General features: G+C 56.0%; 13 protein-coding genes across 13 annotated transcripts; 7 read left to right on the top strand and 6 right to left on the bottom strand.

The window, feature by feature from the left end:
- Nucleotides 1–606: 606 nt before the first annotated feature.
- N657DRAFT_652327 (uncharacterized protein) lies at nt 607–2,745 on the top strand (the record flags this gene model as incomplete). Its single annotated transcript, XM_062794284.1, has 2 exons — nt 607–2,490; nt 2,554–2,745. 2 exons carry the CDS (start codon nt 607–609, stop codon nt 2,743–2,745), a joined length of 2,076 nt encoding a protein of 691 aa, XP_062652501.1.
- A 133-nt stretch (nt 2,746–2,878) lies between these two features.
- On the bottom strand, nt 2,879–3,792 carry N657DRAFT_686218 (uncharacterized protein; the record flags this gene model as incomplete). Its single annotated transcript, XM_062796821.1, has 3 exons — nt 2,879–3,200; nt 3,294–3,425; nt 3,671–3,792. 3 exons carry the CDS (start codon nt 3,790–3,792, stop codon nt 3,161–3,163), a joined length of 294 nt encoding a protein of 97 aa, XP_062652500.1. The 3' UTR covers nt 2,879–3,160.
- Nucleotides 3,793–4,007: 215 nt separating this feature from the next.
- Nucleotides 4,008–5,563, top strand: N657DRAFT_686217 (carbohydrate esterase family 1 protein). Its single transcript, XM_062796820.1, has 3 exons — nt 4,008–4,796; nt 4,869–5,023; nt 5,062–5,563. Exons 1-3 carry the CDS (start codon nt 4,439–4,441, stop codon nt 5,230–5,232), a joined length of 684 nt encoding a protein of 227 aa, XP_062652499.1. The 5' UTR covers nt 4,008–4,438; the 3' UTR covers nt 5,233–5,563.
- Nucleotides 5,564–6,365: 802 nt separating this feature from the next.
- On the bottom strand, nt 6,366–7,791 carry N657DRAFT_639214 (NAD(P)-binding protein). The gene has a single exon (XM_062791735.1). It carries the CDS (start codon nt 7,420–7,422, stop codon nt 6,481–6,483), a length of 942 nt encoding a protein of 313 aa, XP_062652498.1. The 5' UTR covers nt 7,423–7,791; the 3' UTR covers nt 6,366–6,480.
- Nucleotides 7,792–9,433: 1,642 nt separating this feature from the next.
- N657DRAFT_37644 (uncharacterized protein) lies at nt 9,434–10,303 on the top strand. The gene has a single exon (XM_062787087.1). It carries the CDS (start codon nt 9,624–9,626, stop codon nt 10,164–10,166), a length of 543 nt encoding a protein of 180 aa, XP_062652497.1. The 5' UTR covers nt 9,434–9,623; the 3' UTR covers nt 10,167–10,303.
- Nucleotides 10,259–11,587, top strand: N657DRAFT_37515 (14-3-3 protein). The gene is made up of 5 exons (XM_062787075.1): nt 10,259–10,410; nt 10,472–10,778; nt 10,835–11,076; nt 11,130–11,200; nt 11,380–11,587. Exons 1-5 carry the CDS (start codon nt 10,350–10,352, stop codon nt 11,395–11,397), a joined length of 699 nt encoding a protein of 232 aa, XP_062652496.1. The 5' UTR covers nt 10,259–10,349; the 3' UTR covers nt 11,398–11,587.
- A 273-nt stretch (nt 11,588–11,860) lies between these two features.
- On the bottom strand, nt 11,861–12,415 carry N657DRAFT_538256 (DnaJ-domain-containing protein; the record flags this gene model as incomplete). Its single annotated transcript, XM_062787799.1, has 1 exon — nt 11,861–12,415. A coding segment is annotated over one exon (555 nt), but the record flags the coding sequence as incomplete, so codon positions are not given.
- Nucleotides 12,416–12,907: 492 nt separating this feature from the next.
- On the bottom strand, nt 12,908–13,532 carry N657DRAFT_676471 (uncharacterized protein; the record flags this gene model as incomplete). Its single annotated transcript, XM_062795899.1, has 3 exons — nt 12,908–12,943; nt 13,002–13,062; nt 13,138–13,532. The coding sequence occupies 3 exons, from the start codon at nt 13,530–13,532 to the stop codon at nt 12,908–12,910; spliced, it is 492 nt and encodes a 163-aa protein (XP_062652494.1).
- A 198-nt stretch (nt 13,533–13,730) lies between these two features.
- Nucleotides 13,731–16,110, top strand: N657DRAFT_639209 (DEAD-domain-containing protein). Its single transcript, XM_062791734.1, has one exon. The coding sequence runs from the start codon at nt 13,796–13,798 to the stop codon at nt 15,935–15,937; it is 2,142 nt and encodes a 713-aa protein (XP_062652493.1). The 5' UTR covers nt 13,731–13,795; the 3' UTR covers nt 15,938–16,110.
- Nucleotides 16,111–17,086: 976 nt separating this feature from the next.
- Nucleotides 17,087–18,682, top strand: N657DRAFT_37460 (mitochondrial carrier). Its single transcript, XM_062787067.1, has 2 exons — nt 17,087–17,371; nt 17,425–18,682. Exons 1-2 carry the CDS (start codon nt 17,261–17,263, stop codon nt 18,322–18,324), a joined length of 1,011 nt encoding a protein of 336 aa, XP_062652492.1. The 5' UTR covers nt 17,087–17,260; the 3' UTR covers nt 18,325–18,682.
- On the bottom strand, nt 18,489–19,767 carry N657DRAFT_37450 (TspO/MBR-related protein). Its single transcript, XM_062787066.1, has 6 exons — nt 19,695–19,767; nt 19,600–19,630; nt 19,487–19,521; nt 19,313–19,430; nt 19,092–19,246; nt 18,489–18,976 (listed from the first exon to the last, which is right to left on the bottom strand). Exons 4-6 carry the CDS (start codon nt 19,422–19,424, stop codon nt 18,653–18,655), a joined length of 591 nt encoding a protein of 196 aa, XP_062652491.1. The 5' UTR covers nt 19,425–19,430; nt 19,487–19,521; nt 19,600–19,630; nt 19,695–19,767; the 3' UTR covers nt 18,489–18,652.
- Nucleotides 19,768–21,028: 1,261 nt separating this feature from the next.
- On the top strand, nt 21,029–23,934 carry N657DRAFT_560643 (uncharacterized protein; the record flags this gene model as incomplete). The annotated part of the gene is made up of 3 exons (XM_062787988.1): nt 21,029–21,146; nt 21,280–23,276; nt 23,344–23,934. The coding sequence occupies 3 exons, from the start codon at nt 21,029–21,031 to the stop codon at nt 23,932–23,934; spliced, it is 2,706 nt and encodes a 901-aa protein (XP_062652490.1).
- A 172-nt stretch (nt 23,935–24,106) lies between these two features.
- On the bottom strand, nt 24,107–26,215 carry N657DRAFT_639204 (T-complex protein 1). Its single transcript, XM_062791733.1, has 4 exons — nt 26,196–26,215; nt 26,075–26,126; nt 25,365–26,020; nt 24,107–25,309 (listed from the first exon to the last, which is right to left on the bottom strand). Exons 3-4 carry the CDS (start codon nt 25,968–25,970, stop codon nt 24,467–24,469), a joined length of 1,449 nt encoding a protein of 482 aa, XP_062652489.1. The 5' UTR covers nt 25,971–26,020; nt 26,075–26,126; nt 26,196–26,215; the 3' UTR covers nt 24,107–24,466.
- Between the last annotated feature and the right edge of the window lie 424 nt (nt 26,216–26,639).

Raw genomic sequence — 26,639 nt, 5'->3', positions numbered from 1 at the left:
GTTTGAACTGGCCTTCAGGTTGAAGGCTCAAGCACTCTAGTGCCGAGTGCAAGTCATGTACGGAGACGGAGCGCATCAGCCCGTGGTTCTGGGTGGAGTCTAGACCCGATCATGCTTAGGAGTTCAGATCTCCAGTGGGGCGAGACAGTTCGGGAGCACATTGGTGGATCCACCAAATTGAAGCTGCCCGAGTGGGGCAAGCAAAGTGGATCAAAAAATGGCCCGTGCTGGGCTTGGCTTCTGCGCGCGTCAAAGGCGGCTGCCCAGGTGGCTGCTTGCCCAAGCTTTTCCTAGACGCGCCTGGGCAACGCCAAAGGTCAATTCCATCAAGGGACGAATCCGGGCAAGCAAGAAGAAGCTGCATTACATTGCCTCCGGGTTGCCAGTGCCTTGCACCTTGATTGCTGAGCCTCAAAAATTTCACTTTCAATCAGCCGGGCTTTACCAGAACGAATCGACAGCGCGCAAGAGCTTCGCCCGTGTCCGCCCTCCTGCGCTGCCCTGCAAGCGCTGAAAACAGCAGCCCCAGCCATCCGTCAACTGAGCTCAGTTTTGAGATATTTGTCCGTGCCAGCTCCATACAGCGCCGAGAGTCCAGTCGACAAGATGTCCTTCTCGTTCGGCACCCCTGCGTCGAGCGCGGCTGCTGGCCAGTCCACGACAACGACTGCCCCAGCTACCGGCGGGCTGTTTGGCAGCGCAGGTGGCTCAACCGCATCTCCGTTCGCATTTGGGAAATCCGCAGGCAGTGGAACAAACACACCTCAGACTGGAGGCGGAATGTTTGGAGGAGCAGCACCAACCACCGGTCAGACCGGAGGTCTGTTTGGTAGCGCAGGCACCACAACCACGCCCTCGACGGGCACATCGCTTTTCGGTCAAAGTTCAGGCGCTCAGTCCGGAGGAGCGTTATTTGGAGGTGCCAAGCCGGCAGGGTCGCTGTTTAGTAGCACCTCCACGCCTGCGTCTGGGACGGCAACTCCCACGGATACACCCAAACTATTCGGCACGAAAACCGCTGAGACGACTGCTGCCCCAGCTACGGGTACGCAGGCAGCTCCCTCAACTGGCCTCTTTGGGTCAACGACCACTTCGGCTCCATCTGCGGCAGGCGGCACTTCGCTATTTGGTGCCATGGGCGGCTCCGGGCTCGGCGCGACCTCCTCTGCCGCCAGCACAACCGGCGCCCAGGCGACCCCAGCGAAGCCTTTATTCGGAGGGCTTGGCTCTACCACGCCGGCTGGCGCGCCGCCGGCCGATACCTCCAAACCCGCGGGATCCCTGTTTGGCGGTGGCTTAGAAGCGAAGCCTGCTGCTTCCGCGTCTGGTACAGGCAGTCTGTTTGGCCAAACCACAACCCCTGCTCCTACTACTACACAGCCGGCATCCGGAAATGGTGCAACTTCTGGAGGAGGAGGTCTCTTTGGGCCCAAGCCCAGCCAGACACCTGCCGCAGGAGCCACGCCATCGCTGTTCGGAGGCGCTGCGGCCGCTACATCCGGCGCCAGTACTCCTGCCACGGCTGCACCGGCTACGGGGGCAAAGCCTCTTTTTGGGATTGCCGCCGGCGCAACACCTACTACCACGGCTGCCCCCGCTGACTCCACCCCTGTGGCCACCAAGCCGCTGTTCCCGGCCGCAATAACAACCACAGCGCCGGCAACTTCGTCCACGACGACAACTTCTTTGTTTGGAGGCGCCACTCCCGCCAGCACGGCGCCAGCCACCTCGGCGACAGCGGGCTCCAGCCTGTTCGGCGGGAAGCCGGCGACGACCACAGGCACCAGCAGCTCGGCCACTTCCGCGGCCACCGGCTCGTTGTTCGCCAAGCCAGCTTCTACTACTGCACCAGCTACTACCACGACAACAACAACTGCTCCCGTTACCACTGCACCTGCGTCGACAGGTTTGCTGGGCGGCGCCAAGCCGGCGGGCACCACAGCAGCGGCCCCTGTGCAGGATGGCAAGACCAGCACTGCCCCCGGCCTCTCAGCTTCTACCATGGGGCCCCCGTCTCAGCTGCCCCGGCTGAAGAACAAAACAATGGACGAGATTATCACGCGGTGGGCGACCGACCTGTCCAAATACCAGAAGGAATTCAAGGACCAAGCGGCCAAGATAGCCGAGTGGGACCGCATGCTGGTTGAGAACGGCGAGAAGATCCAGAAACTGTACACGAGCACATACGAGGCCGAGCGTGCCAACGCCGAGATCGACCGCCAGCTCAGCAACGTGGAGAGCCAGCAGGAGGAGCTCGGGGCGTGGCTGGATCGCTACGAGGAGGATTTGAACGAGCTCTTTGCCAAGAATGCCGGAGGTGCCGCCGGTGAGCAGGCCGGCGGCCCTGATCAGGAGCGTGAGCGCACGTACAAGCTTGCCGAGAAGCTGTCAGACAGGCTGGATGAAATGGGCAAGGATTTGACCAAGATGATCAAGGAGATTAACGACATGTCAAGCACGCTCAGCAAGGGCAGCAAGCCTGACGATCCGGTACGTTGTCCTCTCTTCCTTTCTCACCCAATACAAGAAGCTAACGGTGTGTTCTTACGATAGTTGACTCAGATTGTCCGCGTCCTGAACGGGCATCTGGCGCAGCTGCAGTGGATCGACAGCAGCGCTGCGGCTCTCCAGGCCAAGGTTGCGGCGGCCCAGAAGGCGAGCGGCAACATGGGTGCCAGTGTGGCCAGCACCGAGACGGATGCGGCCGAGAGCTTTTACCGATCGTACCGGGCCGGGTACAGATAGGAGCAGCGCGAGGAAAAGATCAAGGGCGGTTGTTGGACTATCATGATGGCGTGGTAATGGGTTGGAGTTCTGCATGTATGTCTTAGGGGCGCAGCAAGTGTAAGGCAGGGGAAAAGAACACGATACCGCCGCGCAGCGAGAAATCGAAGCAGAGCATGCAAATTCTACGTTTGGTGGCCAGAAAATCGCATATCTACTTGTACAAGTGACGGAGATATTCCCGGTCACAAAAGTTGCTGTCAGGGAAAGGAAAATGGAGCGGATGTCCCGGCACGCTGAACAGCAACCACCGACAAACAGTCTCTGATTTATCCATCTCCCATCCAAGGTCCGAATCCCACATCCACATAACCATAATAGAGGCTGCGATGTAATACTGTTCGATCCCATTCGACAGAACGTCGTCGCGCTTGGGTTAGTTCTGTTCGCCGCCCTGCTCTTTGGTGATCTCGTCACTGAGGCAATTTCATCACGTTAGTACGCCATCTTCAAGCTTGGTTTTTGTTCCCTTTATTCCACAATAAAAGCGAAATCCGGGGCCTCCTTACATGTGGTCGGACAGAGCCTGCAGGTGGGCCTGCTGCTCGGCCAGCTTCTTCCGGAGCTCCCGCAGCTTCTCCTTCTCGCGCTGCCGGATCGCGTAGTCCTCGCTGGCGCGCTCGCGTTTCTGGAAGGCGTCACTGTGGGGGAGAGAAAGAAGGTATGTGTCAGCTTCATTGTGTTCTGTGAGTTGGCCTGGGTTGTGTGTTGTGTTGTTGGGAAAATGGAGAGGTAGGTGGCAGCAGGGAAGCTCAGAGAGGCTGGAGTGGATGCCTCCGGGATTGGGGACATGTCGCGATTGCTGCTTCCATTTCCCTCGTGTACTCCAGATCTCGGTTTGGATATCCACAGAGGCAGGTCATGAGCTCATGAAGGGAATACGCACCCCTGGCCGCCGGTCTTGGGCGGAGCGCCCGTGTCACCGGACGCCATAGCGCGGGCGGTCATCGCGAAGGTCCGGGAGAGCAGCGCCGGGCGGGCGAGCTTGGCGACGGAGGTGCGCATCATTGTGACGGTTTGTTAGTTGTTTTGCTCGTGGTCGGGGAGCGGAACCTGAAATTGTCGCTTTGTTTGGGCGTTTTAATGACAGTTGTCTGAGTGCAGGTCTTGGTGGTCTTCGAGTGGTCTGACCAGGTCACCAGAGCTCCCGTTGTGGAGAGCTTTTCCCGGAAGCTGTCGTCACTTTGGCCCGCTTTTTGCCGGCTGATAGTTAGACTGTGCAAAGCCTCAGGGCAGAGCACAGTGCGTTGTGCAACACTCACCCCACGCCCTCAAGACAAATCGCATCATCGCGTTTTTTTACCTCAATAATGGACGAGATCCAACGATGTCTCGTGTTTGCGAGCGGTTGTCAAAGCTCGGGCAAAGCTGGGGCTGCTAATGATGGTCTTAGAGTTAACGCAGTGACCCGAGCGTAGAGACCCAGTGGTAGAGAGCGAGCATCATCGACTTGGACCTCGGTCCCGTCCTCCAGAATCCAGGGTGCCCATCAAGGAATGTCCTATGACTGTAAAGCATCCACTTACATCATTTCCCGACTGCAGGGACTAGGGATAGGTAGACTCCGTAGACTGTTGAACGGGGCGCCGAGGAAAGGAGAAGAGAGCCGGAACCGGACGCTCAGAGGGTACTCGAAGCAAGTCAGGGTTTCTTGATGAAAAAGAGGATACAACCTTCTTCTACCCTCTCAAATCTGAAAACCCTGCCATGCGAGGTTATCCATACCAACTACGGCCTTCGACCGATGGCTCGCCGCACTCCCATCATCGCAGGGCTGATCGCCTCTCTCACCGCGGTTGCTGCTACATGCACCCCGAACGCTTCGGGTATCACGACCGGCAAACTCGTGAATGAAACAGTCAGTGGTGGCCGAAGCTGCCTACTTTTTGTGCCTACCTCATACATCACACGCACATCACCGGCGCCCCTCATCCTGTCGTACCATGGCGGCAACCGAAACGCCTCGCAACAGGCCGACTTGACTTACTCACGTCCCCCTACTTCAACACGGAGTATGTGGTGGCGTATCCGCAGGGTGTTGACGTACGTTCAGCGAAGCCCAGTCTGAAGCTTTTTGTATTTAGACCAAAATCTCCGTCAGGACCGCTGGCAAGGCGTCCCTGACGTGACCACAAACGACACGGCCTTCACCAGTGAGATTCTCGATGCCCTGGGGTTGAGGCTTCGCCTCAACAGTAGCCACGTCTTTGCCACAGGCAAACGCGACGGGGCCGGCTTCGTGGGCAACGTGCTCGCCTGCGATGCCGTGCTCTCCAGCGGCGGATCGCTGTCTTTGCGCCCATGTCGGGCGCCTTCTACGCCCCCGACAACACTGACGACGGCGCCCAGTGCGACCCTTACACCGTGGTCAACACCTGCAACGCGAGTAGGGCTGACATCTCCATGATTGAGTTCCACGGCGGAAACGACACGATCATCCCGTACTAGGGCGGCGGTCGAAGGCGGTTTTGTCTCCCGTATATTCCGCATTTGGTGCAGCTGTGGGCAGAGAGAGATGGGCTGGGGGAGACCAACTTGAGCTTTTCTCTCACGGCCGACGCGGCCGTGTGTGTCAGTTCGGGACGGGCCCGAACTTGGGGCTCGTCACGCATGTGTTTGATGGGTGCAAGATCGGGCATAGCTGGCCGGCAACCATTTGGGATGACGATAATAAGCACAACGGCGATGGGCCGGCTTCATTCAATGCGTCGAGCGTCATACTCGATTTCTTCCTGAAATGGTAACCAGAGAGTAGAACGGTGGGAAAAGTCAGCTCTCGATTCGGAGAGTGTCTGTAGCTGGGAGAGGCAGCGACAGACAGGTCGGCCTTCACATAGTGGATGCCTAAGGCACCTTCAGCACATATTGCGCTCTCTGAGAGCTGAGCACGCGGGTTCCCGTCTGATTCGGACCTTCGGTTGACCACAGTAGTAGCCAGTCAGCTATCTGTTATACGCTTGCAGCAGAAGAGTCGGGTTGATCCGTCGCTCATCCGTTTTCCGTTCAAGGTACGACAGAATATAAAGAAGAGAGCGTTGTAAGTGAAACGATAAGGCGAGATCATATTCGCATCAAGACCCTTCGGAGATCTTCTTCATTTCGGCTCAGACAAGGTACCAAACTTGCCTAGAACGACACTCTCTGATCTTAAAGCATTCGCCCCTTTCCATCATGTCCAACCCAATGCCGATGCACCCGGTCAAGTAAGATTCGAGTAAACACGTATTATCAGATGGCTTTTACCTTAGGAAACTCAGCCCTAAACGCGATAAAGAATTCATTGAGCTGATCACCGGCTCAAAAGATTCCTGGGAGCGCAAGGTCAATTGCGCAAGAAAGAATACGCCAGGCCCATAATGCAAAAAACAGAAGCTCGACCCATAGGATACCCTTGGCGGGACTAATTGGTCTAGTGAGACGATTGCGGAGTACAAGGAAATAGAGAAAAAGGAAGAATAGATAAGGGACTAAGGCTACCTAGGTCGAAAAGTAGAGAAAGGGTCAAATAGAGAGAGAAGAAAATAGAGAGAAAAAATGAGAATATAGCAATGAAAAAATGAAGAGAGGAACCTTGAATATCGGCCAGTGACAGTCATTGATCAGATTGGAATGATCGAATGATCATGACCACATACTACATTGGGCACAACTATTCACAATCGATCGGTCTTAACACCAACCTGACCCCCTCATCGTTCAGGTGAAAATAATCCCGCCATCCACAATATACGTCTGGCCCGTAATATAGTCGGCATCCTCGCTCCCCAGGAACGACACCAACCGCGCCACGTCCTCCGGAACGCTTGTCCTGCCCAGAGCAATCAGCTGGTCGCTGTACTTCCGAATCATCTCGCCCTTCTCCTTGCCTTCCCTCTCCGCCAATCCTTCATCAATCAGCTCCCACATCTTGGTGTCCACGATTCCCGGCGCGTACGCATTCACCGTGATCTTGTGCCGCGCCAGCTCCATCGCGTACACCTGACACAGGCCCCTCACTGCCCATTTGCTCGCGCTGTAGTGGCCGAGCAGCGCAAACGGCTTGAATGCCACGATGCTGGCCGCCGCGATGAGTTTGCCGCGGATCTCGCTCGCTTCGGGAATTTTCTGGGTTATCATCTGCTTGGCCGCTGCTTGGAAGCAGTTTTGCACGCCGGCGACGTTGACGTCGAACATGCGGCTGAAGTCGGCCGGGGTCAGGTCCAGTAAGGGCTTGACCTGGGCGATGCCGGCGTTGGCAACCATCGTGTCGAGCGACCCCAGGACTGAGGCGGAGCTGTTGATGAGGGAGGCGACGTCTGAGGGGGATGTGACGTCCGCGGGTTGAGCGTGAACTTTGGTTTTGCCGTCACCGGCAGATGTGAGCTCCGAGACCAGGGAGTTGAGCTGGTATTGGAGAGAGGGCAGGTCTGAGACCGTGATGTTGTAGCCGTCTTTGGCGAGTCGATGGGCGATGGCCCGGCCGATGCCGCGGGCCGCACCAGTCACGATAGCTACCCGGTTTCGAGTCTGCCCTTCCGGGTCTCGGGTGGTGGTGATAGTTCGGAGGTGGTGTGGTGCCGGGGTGTTCCACACCTTGAGGCTGAGCCGAGGGGAGAGGCATGATCGATTGGGAGCGGGGAGTTTACGAAGGAAAGTCATGGTCTGCGGTAGGTTTTTGGGCGGTACTAGTCGTTATATGTGAGTTCGGACGTCAACTAGGTGGTCATTGAAGCATAGGTGATCATCCAGTGCCTGTTTCGGAACAGTGAGCAAGAGCCAAATCAGGGACGGGTTCGATGTCTTTCAACTGAAATGGAAGTTTATACTGCCGGCATGGTCTCAAGGATTACAGCCCCTTTCCTAACAATGAACCACCGCCCTAGTGTCCCCTCCCGCACTGACGGTGACGCAGCATCTCATGGTGTGGGGTCGGCGATGAATGTGGTATTACCCGGAAGCTCGCGGCAATCCAGTCCGAAGGTAGTGTTAAGTTCGGTTGCCAACCATAACAACAACAGTCAATGCCTGATGGCGTTTACCATGGACATCGCACTGATAGACAGGATGGTGCTTACGTCTTCTTCAAGTTGCTCAGGCTTTCACTGAGGTCAGTGAGCAATAAGGAACCAAATGAAGTGTGTATGATTTGTAATTATGACCTGTAAGACATTACACTTGAGAGTTCAAGAAGCGTATATGACGATGAAGTATGACGAGAAAGATTAGGGGGAATAAGGGGCAAGAAGGGGCAAGAAGGAAGGCAATAACATTGGTAAGAGAAAGATAGAGGGGAAAAGAAAGAGAGAATATAAAAATGAAAGAAGAGAGAACTAGTTAACGTTATCCCCTAAATGCTCAACTCAAGTGGTTTCCCTTCTTTCCATACCAAGTTATATGCTTTTAAGTCAATCAGGGCTGAATTGTATAACGTATCAAACATCCCTACCTTATCCTTCACTCTGGTTCAGGCAATTAGGGTAATTATTTCAATTGAAGTAGACTCTGAATTAGAAGCAACCTACTTCCCTTGGTTATTGCCTTTCCTGTACACCAGATACATCTGAAAGAAAGCGTCTTCCTCTCACTCAGTAACTAGCTAATAATGTTTCCAGGGTCAATGTCGAATTACCGCATCGAACATGAGACTTGTTCTCGGAAGCCTGAGTGTCTCCCGCCGACTCGAAGTTCTTCTGACGTTGGAATGGTTCGATTCGTGTGCGTCCTTACAACCCTACGGCTCACCGTCAACCAGGGCACAGGGCATTCAAGTTTTTGCTGGTAAACCATGTACGGCGCAAAGACATTCCAGCAGTTGAATGTATCGGGAGCCAATTGCCCCGTCGGCGTGACCAGGGGCCGGTGAGGTTAGTAAACAGAGACGCGGAGCGGACACGGGGTAAACGTGGTGAGAGAGAGCTCTGTGTTAATTGTGAGGTGTTCATTCCTATTGACAATTGAGGTACCATCCAAGCCATGCGAAATCTCAGCAGGCAGGCTGTGAGGCAGCAGAGGCCACTGCCAGAGTTGGGTAGCACTAGGTTGTTGGGTTTTCAATCTTAGTCCACAATTTCTCATTTCTTGTCACCGGTCACCGGCGTGGTTCTCTGTCATTGCGGGTTATTCTCTCTCAAAATCGAGTTTATGAGCAAGCACCTGATCACATCACCAACCAACTTGAGGTTTAGGGTTCAAGGTGTCTTAGATCGTAAAGTGGGACCCACATGCAGACGGTTTCGGATCCTTTTGAGGTGTTTGATTCGTTTTTTCATTATGTCGTCTGCTTCGCAATCTTCAAAACCTCCGCAGGTGTGGACTTGCGGCATGCAAGTCGTTATGAGGAATGACCCAAGGCCACAGGGGATTTGTTCACATCGGGGATTAATGTTGGCTGTCACGCCGAAACTGAATGACGTGCTGCCAGGACTTGAGAACAGCCTGCACATCGCAATCAAGCCACGCAGGGCAGGGAGAGACGCATGAATGAAACTTCCCCTTCAGCTTGCCTTATGGTGGGCTGCTGCTGCCCGATGCCACATGCCGCGTCTGACCGCCTTGAACGGGCAGAGCCGTGCCCCGGCACTGCTTCAGGAAAGATGCCGGCAGATCCTAAGGCACCTCGGCGAGCTAGGCGATTTGGTCTCAGCACGGAGATGGCTTATCAGGGCCCCTCTTGCAGTGTCGTTGTGAAGGATCTGTGTGGATAGTGTTTTGTGTGGTTGACTGGAGGCTTGTTAATCAGTGACGTACCTTGCTAACGCCTGTCCCTGTTCTCCAGTGTTTTAAAGGCTGACGCTCTGTCACGTGCTAAGCCTCAGGGCCGCCCGGGCGGGGTCAGCTTCCAGGTTGTGGCCGTGCAGTCAATGCAATGGTTGAATTTGACTGGTCCCCACGCATCCCGCCTGGTGTTGTCGCTCGCTGTGCTTCGGCCTTGTTGCCCCTTCCTCATTTCCAACTTTGCATCCACAACTGGTGACTTCGCCTGTCCTCGTCTTCTTTCCCCAACATCCTGCGACTACACCACATCGCAAACCCTTTTCAACCATACCCTCCTTGCAACAGACCATCATCACGTTGACATTTCGCCTCCCACCACATCAACACAAGGTGAGTCTCGGTTATTGTCCCCTCACTTGCTTGCAATCGCCCCAGTCGCGCACCACTTCTCGTCCGCTGTCGTCATCGCCGACTCGATCGAGCCTTGCCCTCGCCTTCTGAAGCCGCTGTCACCATCCTTTCCGTCACCTCATGATGCAGGTTCTAGTTACCTTGCAGACCGATGCCAGCTATCCACAAATCTCGTGCATCACCGCGTCCCAACGCCGGTACAGCTGCGCATCCACCCCACACCGAGAGCGGAGAGTGAGGCCATGAAGTCAGCAGCGCGCACATCCACATCAACCTGAGCGGGCTGCTTGATGGGATGGTTTGCTTGCGATCAGCGCGCACATTTGGCGATTTTGTTTTCTACAGCAGATGGTTTTTTTCTTTTATTATTTCGCTTCCGCCCACATATTCAGCTCACCGACTCACTCCGCCTGCCTTGATCTACCGCTAACCGCAATCCTGCAGATACCTCATCCGTCAAAATGGGTCACGAAGACGCTGTCTACCTGGCAAAGCTGGCCGAGCAGGCCGAGCGCTACGAGGGCATGTATTCATGAATCCCGAGAAACCTTATCATCGACGCTGACACTCCACCCGCACACAGAGATGGTCGAGAACATGAAGATCGTCGCCTCTGAGGACCGTGATCTCAGCGTTGAGGAGCGGAATCTTCTGTCGGTCGCTTACAAGAACGTTATTGGCGCTCGCCGTGCGTCGTGGAGAATCGTCACCTCTATCGAGCAGAAGGAGGAGTCCAAGGGCAACTCCACCCAGGTCGGCCTCATCAAGGAGTACCGCCAGAAGATTGAGGGCGAGCTCGCCAAAATTTGCGAGGACATCCTCAGCGTCCTTGACAAGCACCTGATTCCCTCTGCCAAGGCTGGCGAGTCCCGGGTCTTCTACCACAAGATGTTCGTACCCTTCTGCCGCGTTACGTGCTCTGCTTCTGTGTCTGACTCGTCAATAGGAAGGGTGACTACCACCGTTACCTCGCCGAGTTTGCCGTCGGCGACCGGCGCAAGGACTCGGCCGACAAGTCCCTCGCGGCCTACAAGTCTGCCACCGAAGTTGCCCAGACCGACCTGCCTCCCACGCATCCCATCCGCCTGGGTCTTGCCCTCAACTTCTCCGTCTTCTACTATGAGATCCTCAACGCCCCCGACCAGGCCTGCCACCTCGCCAAGCAGGCGTTTGATGATGCCATTGCTGGTGAGTGATCGTCCGCTGCGATGATGTGGATTGTTCCTGACGGTCAGATAAAGAGCTCGACACATTGAGCGAGGAGAGCTACAAGGACAGCACCCTGATTATGCAGCTCCTTCGCGACAACCTGGTACGTATCGTCAGTTCCAAGTTGTGGAGTGGACGTTATCTGACAAATCGCAGACCCTCTGGACCTCGTCCGAGGCCGAGCCCCCTGCTGCTGCGGGCCAGGCCGAGGCTCCTCCTGCTGAGGAGCCTAAGGGGGAGGCGGCTGCGGAGGAGCCCAGGGCCGAGTAAGCGGCTTCATAGATGTTGTCTTTCTCTTGATATGATAACCCCGGTTTGGCAAATCCCTTGGTGGAAACGGTGTCTTTGGAGCGCGGACTGGAGATCCCACGTACCCTTTGCATGTTTACGGAGATACACAAGACCTTGATGGGCGGTTCATCACGGCAGTTGAGGGCTAGAGTGCAGCATCTCGGAAGGGGTATTGATTCCTTTCTCAGATCGCCTGCGTCTTCAACTCGTGACTGGCGAAGATCGCCTGGCAAGAAATAAAACCCCGTTGTCAATACGGACTCTGGCCCTGAGACTGTGAATCGACGGTTTGGTGCAACCTGGTGACTAGGAGTGGCGTACAAACGCATGTCTCGTCGGGTATTGTATTGTCCTACTACCCTACATACGATAACCTGGCGCAGCAGCTTCAACCCGAAACCACCGTCCCAGTGTCACCGCCCTTCATACCCAACCCATTACCATTCCCATCTCCATTCCGTGGGACATCATCATCCTCTATAACAGCGAAATGAACTCTTAACCACAAACTACAATCCGCACATCCAACCATCAGCTCCCCTAGATCAGCCGCATCCTCAAGATCGGCTTCGGTGAAGTGATAACCGCGCGGATTCCCGCAGCGGCAGGAGCGGTACCACCTTGCCGTCGTGCTGCTTGCCTCAGTGCCGTCATTGTCGTGGTATTCTTCGTGCTCTAGATCATCGAGGTCAATTGTCTCGATGCCTGTTCGGAATCCTGGTTCTGGTCCGCCTGTCGTCGACTGGGAGGAGGTTTGTGTGAGGGAGAAATCGTAGGCTTGGCGTTGGGCTGGTTGGGAAAGTGTTGCGTAGGCGGTTGAGATTTGGTCGATCGTGTAAGACGATGAGGATGAGGCGAATGAAGATACGGTTGTAGACGGGGAGTTGTTGCGCTTGGGGCCCTTCTTGTCTGGGTGGTGGTTCAGCAGGGCGCGGCGGTAGGCGCGCTTGATCAGCTGTGTTGCTGCTGCTGGATCGAGTGAGGAAACGGTTGACGGGGAGACGTTGAGCACCTCGTAGTAGGTAGGGTTGTGCTTGGGTATTGGTGGTGACGGCATTTTGGGTTATATACCCCTTGAGGTGTGGGAGGTGAGCTGTAAGAGGGTCGGGTTGGTGATAGAGATTTGGAGAGTAGGTTATGAAAAATGTGGAAAAATGATTTCGAGCTGATCACGTGCTCTAGTCTACCCTCTCAGTCGTTGTTTATGTATAAAGGAGGGAGAGAAGCCGTACAGCCCATGAGGAAATTGATATGATGGTGGGAGACGCTGAATGGAATGAGGCCGTGAATCAGATGCAGGTTGGGGCGTGTGATGCCTGTAGCCACTTGGCCAACACGGCTCACAGAGCTCAATCCCTGTGGAGAACAGAGACCAGATGCACGGCGGAAACCAGGCCACATTGACAACCGTAGGACAGGGTATGCCATCGCCATGAGCCGCATCGATAGAGGCACACGGTGGTTGGATGTTATACATTGGTATCGGTATTGTACAGTCTAAACACTTCAGAATTCCCATTTATTTTGGAAACTTGGTCCAGTCCCGTCTCCCAACCTACGACGTGAGTTAGCAGTGCCATAAAGCAGGGCATGTCCGAAACTCCAGAACAAACCTTTTTCCATTGCTTGATGAGTTCCGGCATCGCCAACATGGCCTCTCTCCTCTTCTCCATCCTGTCGAGTGACGGGTTAGCAAGCTGCACTCCCAATACAATCTCCAGCCAATCCCGACTGTGGATCCAGACGTACTTGACACCCAGCTGCCTCTCGTGCTTGTGACCCTTGACCTTCTGGCCGACACCCGTGCCCTTGACGCGCAACCCCAACTCGACCCTCTTGCGTAACCTCGTCTCGGTGCCCTTGGGCGTGAAGGGCAGCAGCTCCTCGACGCCATGCTCCCGCGCCATCTTGACCAGCTCGGCCTGTCGTCGCAGCGAGTATTTGGGATCATGCCAACGCCCTGTGACGGGATGCTTCATAGGCAGGAAGGGGTTGGGCGTCTCTTCTTGGTAGGCCGTCTTGTGAGTCTCGGGGTTGGCGCCCGCAGGCAGGATCGACGCCGGGGGGTACCGCGCGAGGAATGTGCGCAGCCGCGCCGGCAGCGCTAGCGCTAATTGTATGTGTTTTGACGCCGCTGCTGCCATTGTCGAGGTCTGCCGGCTGGGGTTGAGGGGGCGAGTGACGGACAACGGCCGAGGTTGTGGGCTCAATTGCACGACCCTTGACGGTCTCAAAAAAGTTATGGAAGATCGAGCAAGTAGAGAACCCTAACCCTATAGATTTGCGATTATTTTTGGAGAAGTGACCCACTCATCATCTATCGGCGATTGCATTCCAGAAGCGTTCAACTTTCAAACCCGAAATTACCATCCTTTTCCACACACCGTCCATCGTTTCCTGCTGCGCCATGATTGAGAGACGCCTGCCACCCGACCTGCCCGCCTTGCTGCGTCAGCGAGAGGCCGAAAAAGCCGCGGCCGCCAAGCCCAGGTTTATTCCCAAGAAGGAGCGCGAGCGCCGTGCAGCAGAGAAGGCCGCCAAAGAAGAGGAGGAACGTAAGCGGCGAGAGGAAGCCTTGGTATCCTCAAGGAGGTCATCAGCAAATGGCACAGACGGCACAAACGGCGCGAACGGCACGAACGGAACAAATGGGCACTCCAACGCAAGGTCAACACCCTACGGCATACCAACGGGTCCCAAGGCCATGCGCCACCCTGATGGCGGCGACCACGGACACAGTGGAAAGCGCCGCCGGAATGATGAGGAAGAGAAGCGGGCCGAGATGGAGCGGCGCGATGCGGACGAGTTGCGCGCGAAGTATATGGGTCCCGAAGTCAACCAGTCCACCTTCTCAGCGAAGAAGAAGCGGAGGAGGACCGCGGCGAATAAATTCAATTTTGACTGGGACCCCGATGACGACACCAGCCGGCCGTTTGACCCAATATATGCAGAGCGTCTAGACCCGGCCTTCAGACTCGCAGGATACGACAATACGGACGAGCTGGTACTGAGGAAGGCGGAGGCTATCCGGCGCGGCGACCCCGAGACTGGAGAGGAGCGCGCGAGGAAGTTGCTGGAGCAACACGAGCGCGCCAAGCAAGCAACACAGCGCAAGACTTTGGGCAAGCACTGGTCGGAGAAGAATCTGGAGGAGATGAAGGAGCGCGACTGGCGCATCTTCAAGGAGAACTTTGGCATCGCCACCAAAGGCGGCGCGATTCCGGATCCGATGCGCAGCTGGGAGGAGTCAAAGCTGCCGCGACGGTTGCTCGAGATTGTTCACAAGGTTGGCTACGAAGAGCCAACGCCGATCCAGAGGGCGGCCATACCGATTGCATTACAGGCGCGAGACTTGATCGGTGTCGCCGTCACCGGCTCCGGCAAAACGGCAGCCTTCCTGTTACCACTGCTGGTGTACATCTCGGAACTGCCGCCTCTCACAGAATATAACAAGAACGATGGCCCGTATGCCCTCATTCTCGCGCCGACCAGAGAACTGGTGCAGCAAATCGAGACCGAAGCCAGGAAATTCGCTGGGCCCCTGGGTTTTACGGTTGTCAGTATCGTCGGCGGTCATTCATTGGAGGAGCAAGCGTTCGCGCTCAGGAATGGTGCCGAGATTATTGTTGCAACGCCCGGTCGTCTAGTGGACTGCCTTGAGAGGCGCCTGCTCGTGTTCTCTCAGTGCTGCTATATCATCATGGACGAAGCAGACCGTATGATTGACCAGGGTTTTGAGGAGCCCCTTACCAAAATTCTCGACGCACTTCCGGTAACCAACGAGAAGCCCGACACAGAAGAGGCCGAGAACCCACAGCTCATGAGCCGCTATCTGGGTGGCAAAGACCGGTACCGGCAGACAATGATGTACACAGCGACAATGCCGCCGCTGGTCGAAAAGATTGCCAAGAAGTACCTCCGGCGACCGGCCATTGTGACCATCGGCAACGCCGGCGAGGCTGTCGACACGGTGGAGCAGCGCGTAGAGTTCATCTCTGGCGAGGACAAGAGGAAACGACGACTGCAAGAGATTCTCAATTCGGGCCAGTTCAAGCCGCCCATCATTGTCTTTGTCAACATTAAACGCAACTGCGAGATGGTGGCCAAGGACATCAAATCATGGGGCTACTCGACCGTCACGCTGCACGGCAGCAAGACGCAGGAGCAGCGTGAGGCATCGCTGCTGTCGGTACGCAACGGCCAGTCGAGCGTCCTTGTGGCCACAGATCTGGCGGGGCGTGGTATCGATGTGCCGGATGTTTCGTTGGTCGTCAACTTCAACATGCCGTCGAGCATCGAGGCGTATACCCACCGTATCGGTCGTACAGGTCGTGCGGGCAAGAGCGGTGTGGCGATTACATTCTTGGGCCCTGAGGACAACGACGTCCTGTATGACTTGAGACAGATCATTTCGAAATCTTCGATATCCAAGGTGCCGGAGGAGCTGAGGAGGCACGAGGCCGCACAGTCCAAGCCGACTAGGGGCGGAGGCGCGAAGAAGCTGGACGATAGCGGAGGGTTTGCTGGGAAGGGCGGGTCGTGGCAGTGAGCGTCTGCAGAAGCCGAGCTATCATTACAGTGTAACAGTATTCGAACAAACACCGCCTCTGCGCCTTGAATTCGTGTGTGTGTGTGTGTGTGCCACTACCGTATCAATCACTCAGAGTGGTGAGGGAGCCCATGGCGCAAACTGGCACCATTCGTTCGAGTTACCTTGGTTGGAATAACTGGGCAACGTCCCATGACAGTATTAACCAACGAGGTACTGAAATTTTCCTGCTTGCCGGGTTGGAACCCCAAAGGCTGCCGGAGTCGGTGTACCATCTCATCAAAGTTTGTTGAAGGTGACAGTCAAAAGTCAAACTCCATCAACCCTAACCGAATTGGCTTTGCCAAGCCAAATGATCTTATCAATCAGATCAGTCAGTGGGTCCGTCACAATGGAACCTGATTGATGAGGATGGATCGATCGACCTGATAAAAACCACTCAACAAGCGACTTCAAAGAACCCAGTGTCTTCACTTCTATCGGAGTCTTGAGACTTACATTGCAAGCGCAGCAGGTTGAGGTACCGGTAAAGAGGTATTCCAGCAAGGAATTGGTCAGGTACTCTGTATCCGTGCCTGAGTCGGCTGCAACCTGAAATGCCCCTCCTTGACCCCACCGCAACCGTCAAATCCCTTGCCCTTGGTGCCAAGATTGGGACCACTTATCCAGTTTTTGCAGTGTCCCACTGTCGAACCACAGTCACAACAGTGCTTCACCGTAACCGTCATGATGGTTTGAGCTGTTTCTCGACGGTTTCCCCAAACCCCAAGGAGGAGGCTGTCCCCGAACCCTATAATGTGAGGTCATTTTCCCATACCTTACATGTACGGCGAGGTGCCGCCGTCCTCGAGGAGTGTCCCTTCAACAGACGACAAGACCACAAAGCCCGGCTGTCACCCTCGAGGTTTACCGTGCTCCGCTCATCGGCAGCGTTCGTCGCCAGTCTCTCCGCAACCTCTTTGATAAGCCACTGAGCGGTGACTGAGACCATCTTGACTCGGGCAGCGCTCTCTGTGTGTGGACTGGGTTGAATTCTGTCAGGCCGCCTTACACTGCATCGAAAGAACAGACAACGCCGATCATTCTCTTGTTCCATTTTTGCCTATTGAAACACCCGCCATTCACTGAGAGGGGGATCGGTTTTCTCTGCGGCACGATACGCCACCTCCCACTAGCCCAGAAGAGGCATTCACATACCTAGCCGGGCCTTAAACACACAAAGACCCGAAGCCTGACGGCCTGGTCTTGACTGACCAGCTTCGTACCCGTTGAGGTTCACAACAGCCCCTCGCGGCCTTTCCCTTCTCGCGGCCCGTCAGCACCATGGACCCAGCAAGCACTCTCAACCCCCTTTCCCAGGCCGCTACCGCTCCAATGCACCTCAAGTCCAGGACGGCGGTAACGGAAGCCGTGGAAGACATTCTTTACGGCTCTGTAAGTTTTCCTCCCTCACCCCTTCATCCACTCCTGTCTAACCTTCACCCCAGATCGCCGGCGTCGTGGGCAAATACATTGAATACCCCTTCGACACGGTCAAAGTCCGCCTCCAATCCCAGCCCGACCAACTCCCGCTGCAATACAAAGGCCCCGTCGACTGCTTCCGCCAGTCCATCCGCGCGGATGGCTTCTTAGGGCTGTACCGGGGCATCAGCGCCCCCCTCATCGGCGCAGCCCTCGAAAATAGCAGTCTCTTCTTCTGGGAGCGCCTCGGCCGCGCCGCCATCTACGCGTCGGGCTACGCCACGCGCGAGCAACCGTTGCCGCTATCCGCGCTCTGGATGACGGGCGCCTTCTCGGGCGCGATGACCTCGCTCGTGCTCACCCCCGTCGAGCTGGTCAAGTGCAAGATCCAAGTGCCCGCCAAAACGGGCGACGGCGTCGTCCGCGCCCCCCTCAAGCCCGCCGCCGTCATCAAGGATATCTGGCGGCACCAGGGGTGGCGCGGGTTCTGGCACGGCCAGCTAGGCACGCTGATCCGCGAGAGCGGGGGTTGCGCGGCGTGGTTCGGGTCCAAGGAGACGGTGAGCAAGTTTTTCCGGGAGTGGAACGAGAGGTCGGCGCGGACCGAGGAGGAAAGAGAGAAAGTCCGGGCCGCGGATGCGCTGCCGCTGTGGCAGCAGGCTGTAGCGGGCGCGACGGCGGGGATGAGTTATAACTTTCTGTTCTTCCCTGCCGATACCGTCAAGTCGCGGATGCAGACTACGCCGATTGGGGAGAGCGCTGCGCCGCAGAAAACGTTTGCCCGCGAGACGGCCGCGCTGTGGAAGCAGGCTGGCTTGAAGGGCTTCTATCGCGGGTGCGGGATTACCGTGCTGCGGTCGGTGCCGAGCTCGGCGTTTATTTTCATGGTCTATGATGGGTTGAAGAAGTACTTTCCCATGCAGTGAGGGACGAAGTCCAAGGGACGGTGAACGAGGTGCGTTTGATTTATACTCAGTAGGGTCTATAGAAGGCTAATTCCGATGGTCGGGGGTTTGCGAGCGGCATAGAGGGGCGCCATACATTTCTGTCATCAGCGGGGCGTTGTGGTTCCGGGGTTTTGGCCAGGAAGCTGGCGCGTTATCTACAGGGTGAAAATATGACAGGCTTTTACACATCACTCTCCCCTTTTACCAGCCGTTCGCTTTTCTCGCTTTCTTAAACCATTCCCTCACCCCTCTCTCTTTCTTTTATTCCCTTCCTTCCTCTTTCTCTTCATCCCCTCCATTCCTTCTTCTATTTCGTCTTCTTCCCCTCACCCCGACCACCATCACCAAGCATGGGACTCAGGTCCCAGTCATTCAGATAGCCCGTCCCAAACGACAGGTACGTCGCGAACCCGAGCCAGGCAACGTACGGCGCCAGCAGCCATCCAGCAACAGAATCGACCTTGGTGCCCCACAGCCAGGCCAGGTACGAGTTGATGCCGAAGAGGGCGGCAGCGTCAAAGGTGGCCAGGATGGGCCGGTTGAGTCCGTAGAAGAGCGGCATCCAGGCCAGGTTCAGGCCCAGCTGGATCGTGTACAGCGTGGCGCCCTCTCGTGCGGCCAGAATTGTTGCCTTTTTTTGCCCGGTCAATTTTAGTCCGACTGCTATGCTGGGCCCAAGGGGAAACAGGCGCGAAAGGGAAAGGGTGAAAGGGATCGTGAAGGGCGGCGGGTTCTGGGTGGCTTACGGTGGAGTTCAGGGGCGAGGTCCCGATATTAACTGCACGGTGCGCGGCGTAGCCTATGATTCCGTACAAGGCGGTCCAAACTGGCGGGAAAACGCCGGCGGGCGGGCGCAACGGGGGCTGGTTCAGTGTGAGGGACTCGCGGTGGTTTGTGGCGGCTATGTCAGGTGTCAGGTTTCAAATTACGGATGGGAAGGCTGGTCAAAGGAAGAAGGAAAAAATACGTCTTGTGCTGAAGCCCACTGCTGTGCCCAGGGCAATGGGCAGCAGTACGGACGCCGGCAGGTTGTTGAAGACTGCCTCGGGAATCGTGAGGGAGGGGATATAGGTCGTCATTTTGCACTATTCAGCGACTTGGATCAGGTAGGGTACAGCGTCTGAATACTGGTATTCCTAACTTGAGTGAAACTTTAGCTGGACATAGCTGGGTAAGCTGTGTTGAAGTTAGGGTCCGGTGGAATGAAGGGGCTCATTCTGATCACTTGCGGAGGATGGATGCCAATGACATCACCTGCTTGCCAGATGCAACAACATGCAAGAACCTCAGGCAACGAGATTAGTCAAGGCACGTCCAATACTGCTGATTCGGAGAGAAGAAATACCTACCTAAATAAATCTGAGAATCATCGTTCAACTGCTAGCTATATAAGATAAGGTAAGGTAGGTGCCATTCAAGGAATTTGGACGGAAGCGCGAGGTCAAACCAGGCGCATCTCCAAACTCGATAAACTCTTTTGAACCGACCCTGTTGCGGCCCTTCCGAACCCTGATGCCGTATCCCTATCTCCGACTGGGACCCATTGAAGTAGTAGACTTTGAGAATCAATGCATCGAGTTCGAGTTCCATCTCTGCCTTCAAGTTTAATTCAGGTGTTCTGTGCTTCAGGTACCTCGTTGACACTGCACCTGCCAGTGAGAAAACAACTGAGCTACCTTTGTGGACCAAGATCAGATGTAAGTTACTTCGTACCTTACAAGTATGGTAGCCGCACGTTACGGTATACTAAGGTAACCTAGTATGGAGTATGGATGGATGGATGGAATTTATTTCGCCCGGAGGCACGAAGCCTAAAGGGCCTTGGCACGCTAACTACATCCAATTCCTTGACGTTCAACCATCAACTCGTAGTATGGAGTAACGTACCGCAGTACAGGTGTGATGCTCCGTACATCACGTGACCTCTCCCAGCCACCACTTGGCCCCGGACCAAGTGTCAGCTTGAATCCGCCAACTCCACGCCAGCCGTCGCGGATTCCAACAAAGCTCACTGGAGCGCGCCGCGGCCTGCTTCGGGAGTCAATTTTCGTTGTCGCCGACGCTCATCCAACAATCAATTGTTTGTCTACCCTTTCTCTTTTACTTCGTCCTACCCATCCTCATTTCCCCCGCTGCCCTGGTTGTCTGCTCCTGGCCGGTGGAGGGTTGCAGTTTGCACGGCGCTCCGTCCGGGAGCGCTCTCATTCATTCACTTGGCTTGCCTCGTCACCATCGTTTCCCTCAGCGTCTCTGCATCGTCGCCTTCAAACAAACAAATAGCACTTTCAGAACTTCGAGCCCCCTATTACATTTTGATATTCTTCATTCATTTGTGGCTTCATGCCAGACCTTCTATTTCCAATCGCATGGCCTGCTCTCCGTCCTCACCACCAACGTCCCCTATCTTTGCTTCCTCCACCTATACCGAGAGTCGTCGCGTTCTAACCGCAATCATGTCGCCAAACAGTGACTATCCGCGGCAAACGTTTATCAAAGAACCAATCTCCTTCGTCACTTAGCAAGCGACAAATAAGGTTACGACTGGACACTTACAACCCGCCGTCCGCGGCAACTCGCCCTGACCTCATCTCCCTCCCTTCCTCCTCGACCTTGGAAGCGCTCCAGGAGTCGCGTTGTTCATTGGCGATTTTTGCGAACGACATAACACCTCTTCAAGTACGCCATGGATTCCTATTACCGCGACTCGGCACGCTCGCCCGGCGACCGGTGGAGCAGCCGCGACGATACAAGGGTCAAAGACGAGAGAGGAGACAGCTTCTACCGCGGCGGCAGGTCCCCTGGTGCGTCTCATCATTTTTAAGACTCCCGTTTGCTTAGTACTCTGAGCTGCCACTTGTCCCCATCAAGCCCCTCGAGCGCAAATCCCTCTCATCGCACTTGGTCGTTCATTTGACTCACATTTATCTGTTCTAGGTGCCGAGCGCATCCGGCGTCGGTCGCGATCTCCAGTTGCAGTCGATCGTTACGAGCCAAGGGGACGTGGTCGCGACGAGTATGCCGGCACTCGGGATCGGGACGACCGCGGCCGTCCCTCAACCCATACCAACATCGATCGCTACGTGCCGGGCCAGGATAGTACCCCAGCCCGGCTGGCACAACCACCCAGCCTGCCGCATCCTCTTACGCTGCCATTTCAGGTCGGTTTCTCATGGTTCGGCGAGTGGTGGAGACAGAACCAAAGAAAAATAGAGGAAAAGGAGCGACTGAAGAGCGGCCGGCGACACGAACCCGAGCGTATTCGTGGTCCACGTGAAGCTCAAGAGGAACGGGAACAGGAAAAGGCCAGGATCCAAGCTGCCTACGACAAATACAAAGAGGACCTCCAGGCCAAGATGGCACAGTCATTTGTCAAGCAGCACAAGGACGAGCAGTGGTTCAAAGAGCGCTATGTTCCAGATGTGCGGGATCCGTTCCGCCGGCAGCTGAATGAGATGCGCCGTGGCGCTTATGCCAAGTGGGAGGAGGACCTCGCGTCCGGCATCTTTGACGACCTATCCCTTGAAGGCATTCCCAAAAGCGAGAGCAATGGGGCCGGTGGCATGGTCGAGAAGGAGGAGGGCGAAGCGACCACTGCAAATGAAGTTCTCGGCGTTGGTGATCTGGTGCCTGCAAATCCTGTGGAAATAAGGGACGAAAGTCTGGATCAGCCCACTCTCTTGATCAAGACCATTGCGCCCTCTGTAAGCCGTCAAAATCTGGAGGCTTTTTGCAAGGAGCATCTCGGAGAGGGCGAAGGCGGCTTCAAGTGGTTGTCCTTGAGCGATCCGAACCCCAGTAAGCGCTACCACCGGATCGGCTGGATCATGTTGCATCCGGCCCCTGAGGGCCCGGGCCTCGAGGAGAGCGAGGATGTCAAAGATGAAGAGTCCGGCGAGTCTAAGCCAGCCGCTCCCGTCTCAACCGCCGATAAAGCCCTCGAGGCGATCAATGGCAAGACCGTCAAGGATGAGCTTCGCGGTGACTTCACCTGTCACGTCGGTGTCCACAACCCGCCGTCACATCCTAGAAAGAAGGCTTTGTGGGATCTCTTCTCCGCCCCCGAACGCATCCGCAAAGATCTTCACCTTGCCACGGAACTGGTCGCCAAGTTTGAAGTTGACATTGGCTCCGATTTCAACGCGGCTCACCAAATTGAACAGCACGTTGATAGGTTGCGTGACGAAGGGAAGCTCCAACCTTCAGTCCTGACCTCTCCTGCTGCCAAGAAGGCGAAGAAAAAGCGGGATATTGGTTTGGACGAGTCCATGGATGTGGAGCGCGAGGAGGGAGAGGAGCATATGGCGGAGGAGGGCGAGGATGACGAAGACGAGGGGATTGTGGACGACGAAGTCGATGACATGGATCTCTTGGTCACAAAGAAGCGGCTGGATTTGACCATTGAGTATCTCCGCCGCGTCTTCAATTTCTGCTTCTTCTGCGTCTTCGAGAGCGACTCGATCCATGAGTTGACGCGCAAATGTCCTGGCGGCCACCTCCGGAGACCCAGGAGCACTTTGTCTTCGGCCGCTAAAGAAGTAGCCGAGGCAAGCGCAAACGGCGACCCCTTCCCATCCAAGAAGCGCAAAGAGGCCGAAGACGTCGAGGAGGGAGAGGCGCCCGAGGAGGAGCGCAAGTTCCGTGCGTTGTCCAAGGCTGAGCAACAGCTACAGCGAGCTTACAACTGGGTCAAGACGTTTGAAGACAAGATCAATCAGATCCTGCATCCCGAAACTGTTGACCTTCGGAAACTTGGGGGGAAGCCAGTTGAGGACGCAGTCAATGACGAACTCACCAAGTACGTCAAGCAGGAGGACGAGCACAAATGGCGTTGTAAGGTGCCCGAGTGCACCAAGCTGTTCAAGGAGGAACACTTCTGGCGTAAGCACGTTGAAAAGCGCCACACTGAGTGGCTGGAGAAGCTCAAAGAAGAGGTGAGACAGACCTCTTAGCACGTCTCTGGCAATGCCATCCACAGAAAGCTAACACATCGCATTACAGTTTGAGCTGGTAAATGCCTATGTCCTAGACCCCTCGCACATCGCGCCCTCGCGCACCGATGCAAACTCCAATGGCCACTTCCCCCAGGGCAATGGTCAGCAGATGACAGGCACCCCGCGAGGCTTCAACTTGCAAAACTTCACCATGAATGGCGGCGTGCTCCCCTTCCCCGGCTTTCCCATGGCCATGTTCCCGGCCAACATGATGGCCGGCGGCGCTGGCGCGCATCCCATGGGTGCCGCAGCTGGCTGGCACGCTGGCGCAGGCGGCGATGAGCGCGGTGGTGGTGTCGGCGGAGCCGGCCCCATTCGCCGCGGCGGTCCCGTGTCTGGAGGAGGCGGTGGCAGCAGGTTTCAGAACCGCGCTGGACCGTATGAGCGGCGGCCCAACAACCCTCGCTACGGCGTTGCTGGTGAGGGTGGCGGTATGGGTGGCGGAGGACGCGGTCGGCCGGGCCCTGCTAATCGCTGGGGCGATGGTGCCGGCGTTGCTGCGGTCGGCCCGCGGGAGGCGGTCCAGGGCCGGACGCTCAAGAGCTACGAGGATCTTGACCAGGTTTCGGGTGGGGCCGGGGGTGAGCTCAACTACTGATGGGCGCAATGTGTTGCGCACGGTGAAGGGGAGATGATGCTGCCTGCTTTAGGGCCGATTAGCATGCGACAGCCAGCTATATCTTAGCTGGCGACAGGAAGTCACTGCTGGGTAGCTAGGCTGCATTTGTGTGGGCGATATTATGAATGTTGTCGGGTACATGTACTATTAACAATTCGAGAGGCCGGCGTTCTTCAGATCTGCTACATCCGAGTTTTTCCCACCCTTTTTTTCTTGTCACATACACCCCTTTCATTGTGGAGGTCATTGGCACTTGCATTCGCATCTGAATGACTGCGTCCATGTCTTAATGAACTTCATTTATGCGGTATCATGATTAAACATATTGCCACATACCAGGTGGATGGAATTAACACCTCCTTAGCAGCAGTGTTTGGTGTGCCGAGTCGACTTTTCTCCACATTTCATCTCACACCAGCGAGCCCATCATTCATTGGTTCGATTCTTTGGTTTGTTCATGATATGCAGTTCCATGACAGAACGATGCTTGCCCCTTTCTTCATCCTTTTCTTTACCTGCTCAGCGCAATATCATCAATCCGCAGAATCATCTTGACCGTCTCGGCAGCCAGCTCGATGGCGCTGGTGCTGACCAGCAGCGGCTGCAAGACGTTTTCTTTTGCAATGTTGGAGTTGACGCCGCTGCTCTTGATGCTGACGCCGGCATTCTTCTCGCCCAGCTCGTGCCGGTGGCGCAGCTCGGTGACGACCTTGATGCTGTTGAGCCCGGCATTCTCGGCCAGCGTGGTCGGGACGACCTCGAGCGCGTCAGCAAACGCCTTCCAGCAGATGGCCTCGGTGCCCGTCAAGGCGCGCGCCTGCTTGTTGAGCTGCGACGCAATCTCAATCTCGGCCGCGCCGCCGCCCGCAATCAGCGCCTTCTTCTTGACCAGGCAGCGCACCACGCAGAGCGCGTCGTGCAGCGAGCGCTCCGCCTCGTCCAAAATCAGGCTGTTGGCGCCGCGGACGACGACCGACACGGTCTTGCCTGCGGATTTGGTGCCCGTCACCTTGACCATGCGGCTCCCAGAGCTCTGGACTTCCTCGACAAGGTCGGCCGAACCGAGCTTGTCCTCTGTGAAGCTGTCGATGTCGGCGATGGGTTTGCAGCCGGTGGACTTGCAGATGAATTCGACTTCGTCGCGCTCGATGTCCTTGACAGCAAGGATGCCCAGGCGCTGCAGGAAGTGGAGCGAGAGGTCGTTGACGGCGTCGCGGAGAATTGACTTTTGGATGAAGAGCACGTTGCACTTGGCCTTTTTGATCTTCTTGACCATGTTAAGCAGGTACATGCGCTCCTCCTTGACGATCTTGTCCATTTGCCGGTAGTCGTTGACCGAGATGGTATTTTCCATCTACCATGTAAGTCAGCAAAACAGAGCCCCTGAAGTACGAATCGAGACAACATACGTCAGGCTTGGGCGGGCTCAGCTGGAACTGGATCAGACCGATCTTGGCCTTCTCCATCCGTACCGGCCCTCCCGCGCTCTTGATAACAGGCTGTGTCAAGACCAGGCCGTCGACTAGCTCGCTGTCCTCTATCGTCCCGCCAACTTTCTTGATAATGCGAATGTTCTTCAAATCGACATTGTCCGCTGTCTTTAAGTCTATCGTCTTGGTGACTGCGTTGACGGCCATGGGGCCAAGGAGATTCGAGTATTGGGAAACGATCTTGGAGGAGAGTGAGGTGTTGGCGGCCTGGAGCAGGGCGGCGGTATCGGTGAGAGAGATGGCTTGTGACATATCGTGCAGAACCTGAACGGCGGCGGCAGCGGCCCTTTGGAACGATTCGGATATGACTGAAGGGTGGATGCCCTTGGTAAGTAACCGGTCGGCGGCGCCCAACAGGCTGCCGCAGATGACCACGACCGAGGTTGTGCCGTCGCCGGCTTCGACGTCTTGGGCATTTGACAGCTGAACGAGCATCTTGGCGGTGGGGTGCATTACCGACATGCTCTTGAGCATTGTGCTGCCGTCATTCGTGATGATGGTCTCGCCCTTGCCGCTGCGAATCATCTTGTCCATACCCCGCGGTCCCAAGGATGTCCTGATGGCGTCGGCAACAGCTGTCTCTGGTTAGCACCCACGGAGCTGCACGACGTGCATGATTTGTGGCGTACCTCTGGCGGCGACGATGTTCGAAGACCGGACAGCCAGCGGCTTCTCCTTGTCCTGCACGGAAGGTCAGCAACAGCTCGGCGCGGATGTCCTGCATCATGTGCATCATGGAGGTCCAAGTACCCTGAACGCCGCATTTCCACCCACGCCGGGCTGTGTCGCTGTCGCCATTGCGAAAACTGGAACTCGTTCAGTTCGGTTCTGTTGCGGCGATACCAAAGGTACGGGAATGGCGTGGTGTGTTGGTTGCGACAAGCGGTGTGGTTTGAGTTTCCTTCTGTTGACTTCCAGGCAGCTCCCCTCCAAAGGTACAGTACACTCCAAGAGGTGGGATGGGGAATTTTCAGTTCAGGCGCTGCAGTTCTTCCCAAGCCGCCAGTGGGGGGAGAGATGGGTTGTGGCTCGAGCGTCCATGCAGGCGAGACTCGGGGGTCTGAAAGCACCTAACCGGCTTTGGACTAGACGGCTTTCAGCCTCGCAGAGCTCTGGGCCCAAGGCAGCATGGGATTACGGAACAGCTTCGTCTGTTGCTTGCTGCAATCCAAAACCGCCTCCAACCATCTCTCC

The sequence above is a fragment of the Parathielavia appendiculata genome (genome assembly GCF_033297405.1).
Source record: "Parathielavia appendiculata strain CBS 731.68 unplaced genomic scaffold N657scaffold_1, whole genome shotgun sequence".
Classification (NCBI taxonomy): domain Eukaryota; kingdom Fungi; phylum Ascomycota; class Sordariomycetes; order Sordariales; family Chaetomiaceae; genus Parathielavia; species Parathielavia appendiculata.
The sequence above is the reverse complement of the archived record's forward strand: the minus strand, read 5'-3'. Positions and strand labels throughout refer to the sequence as shown.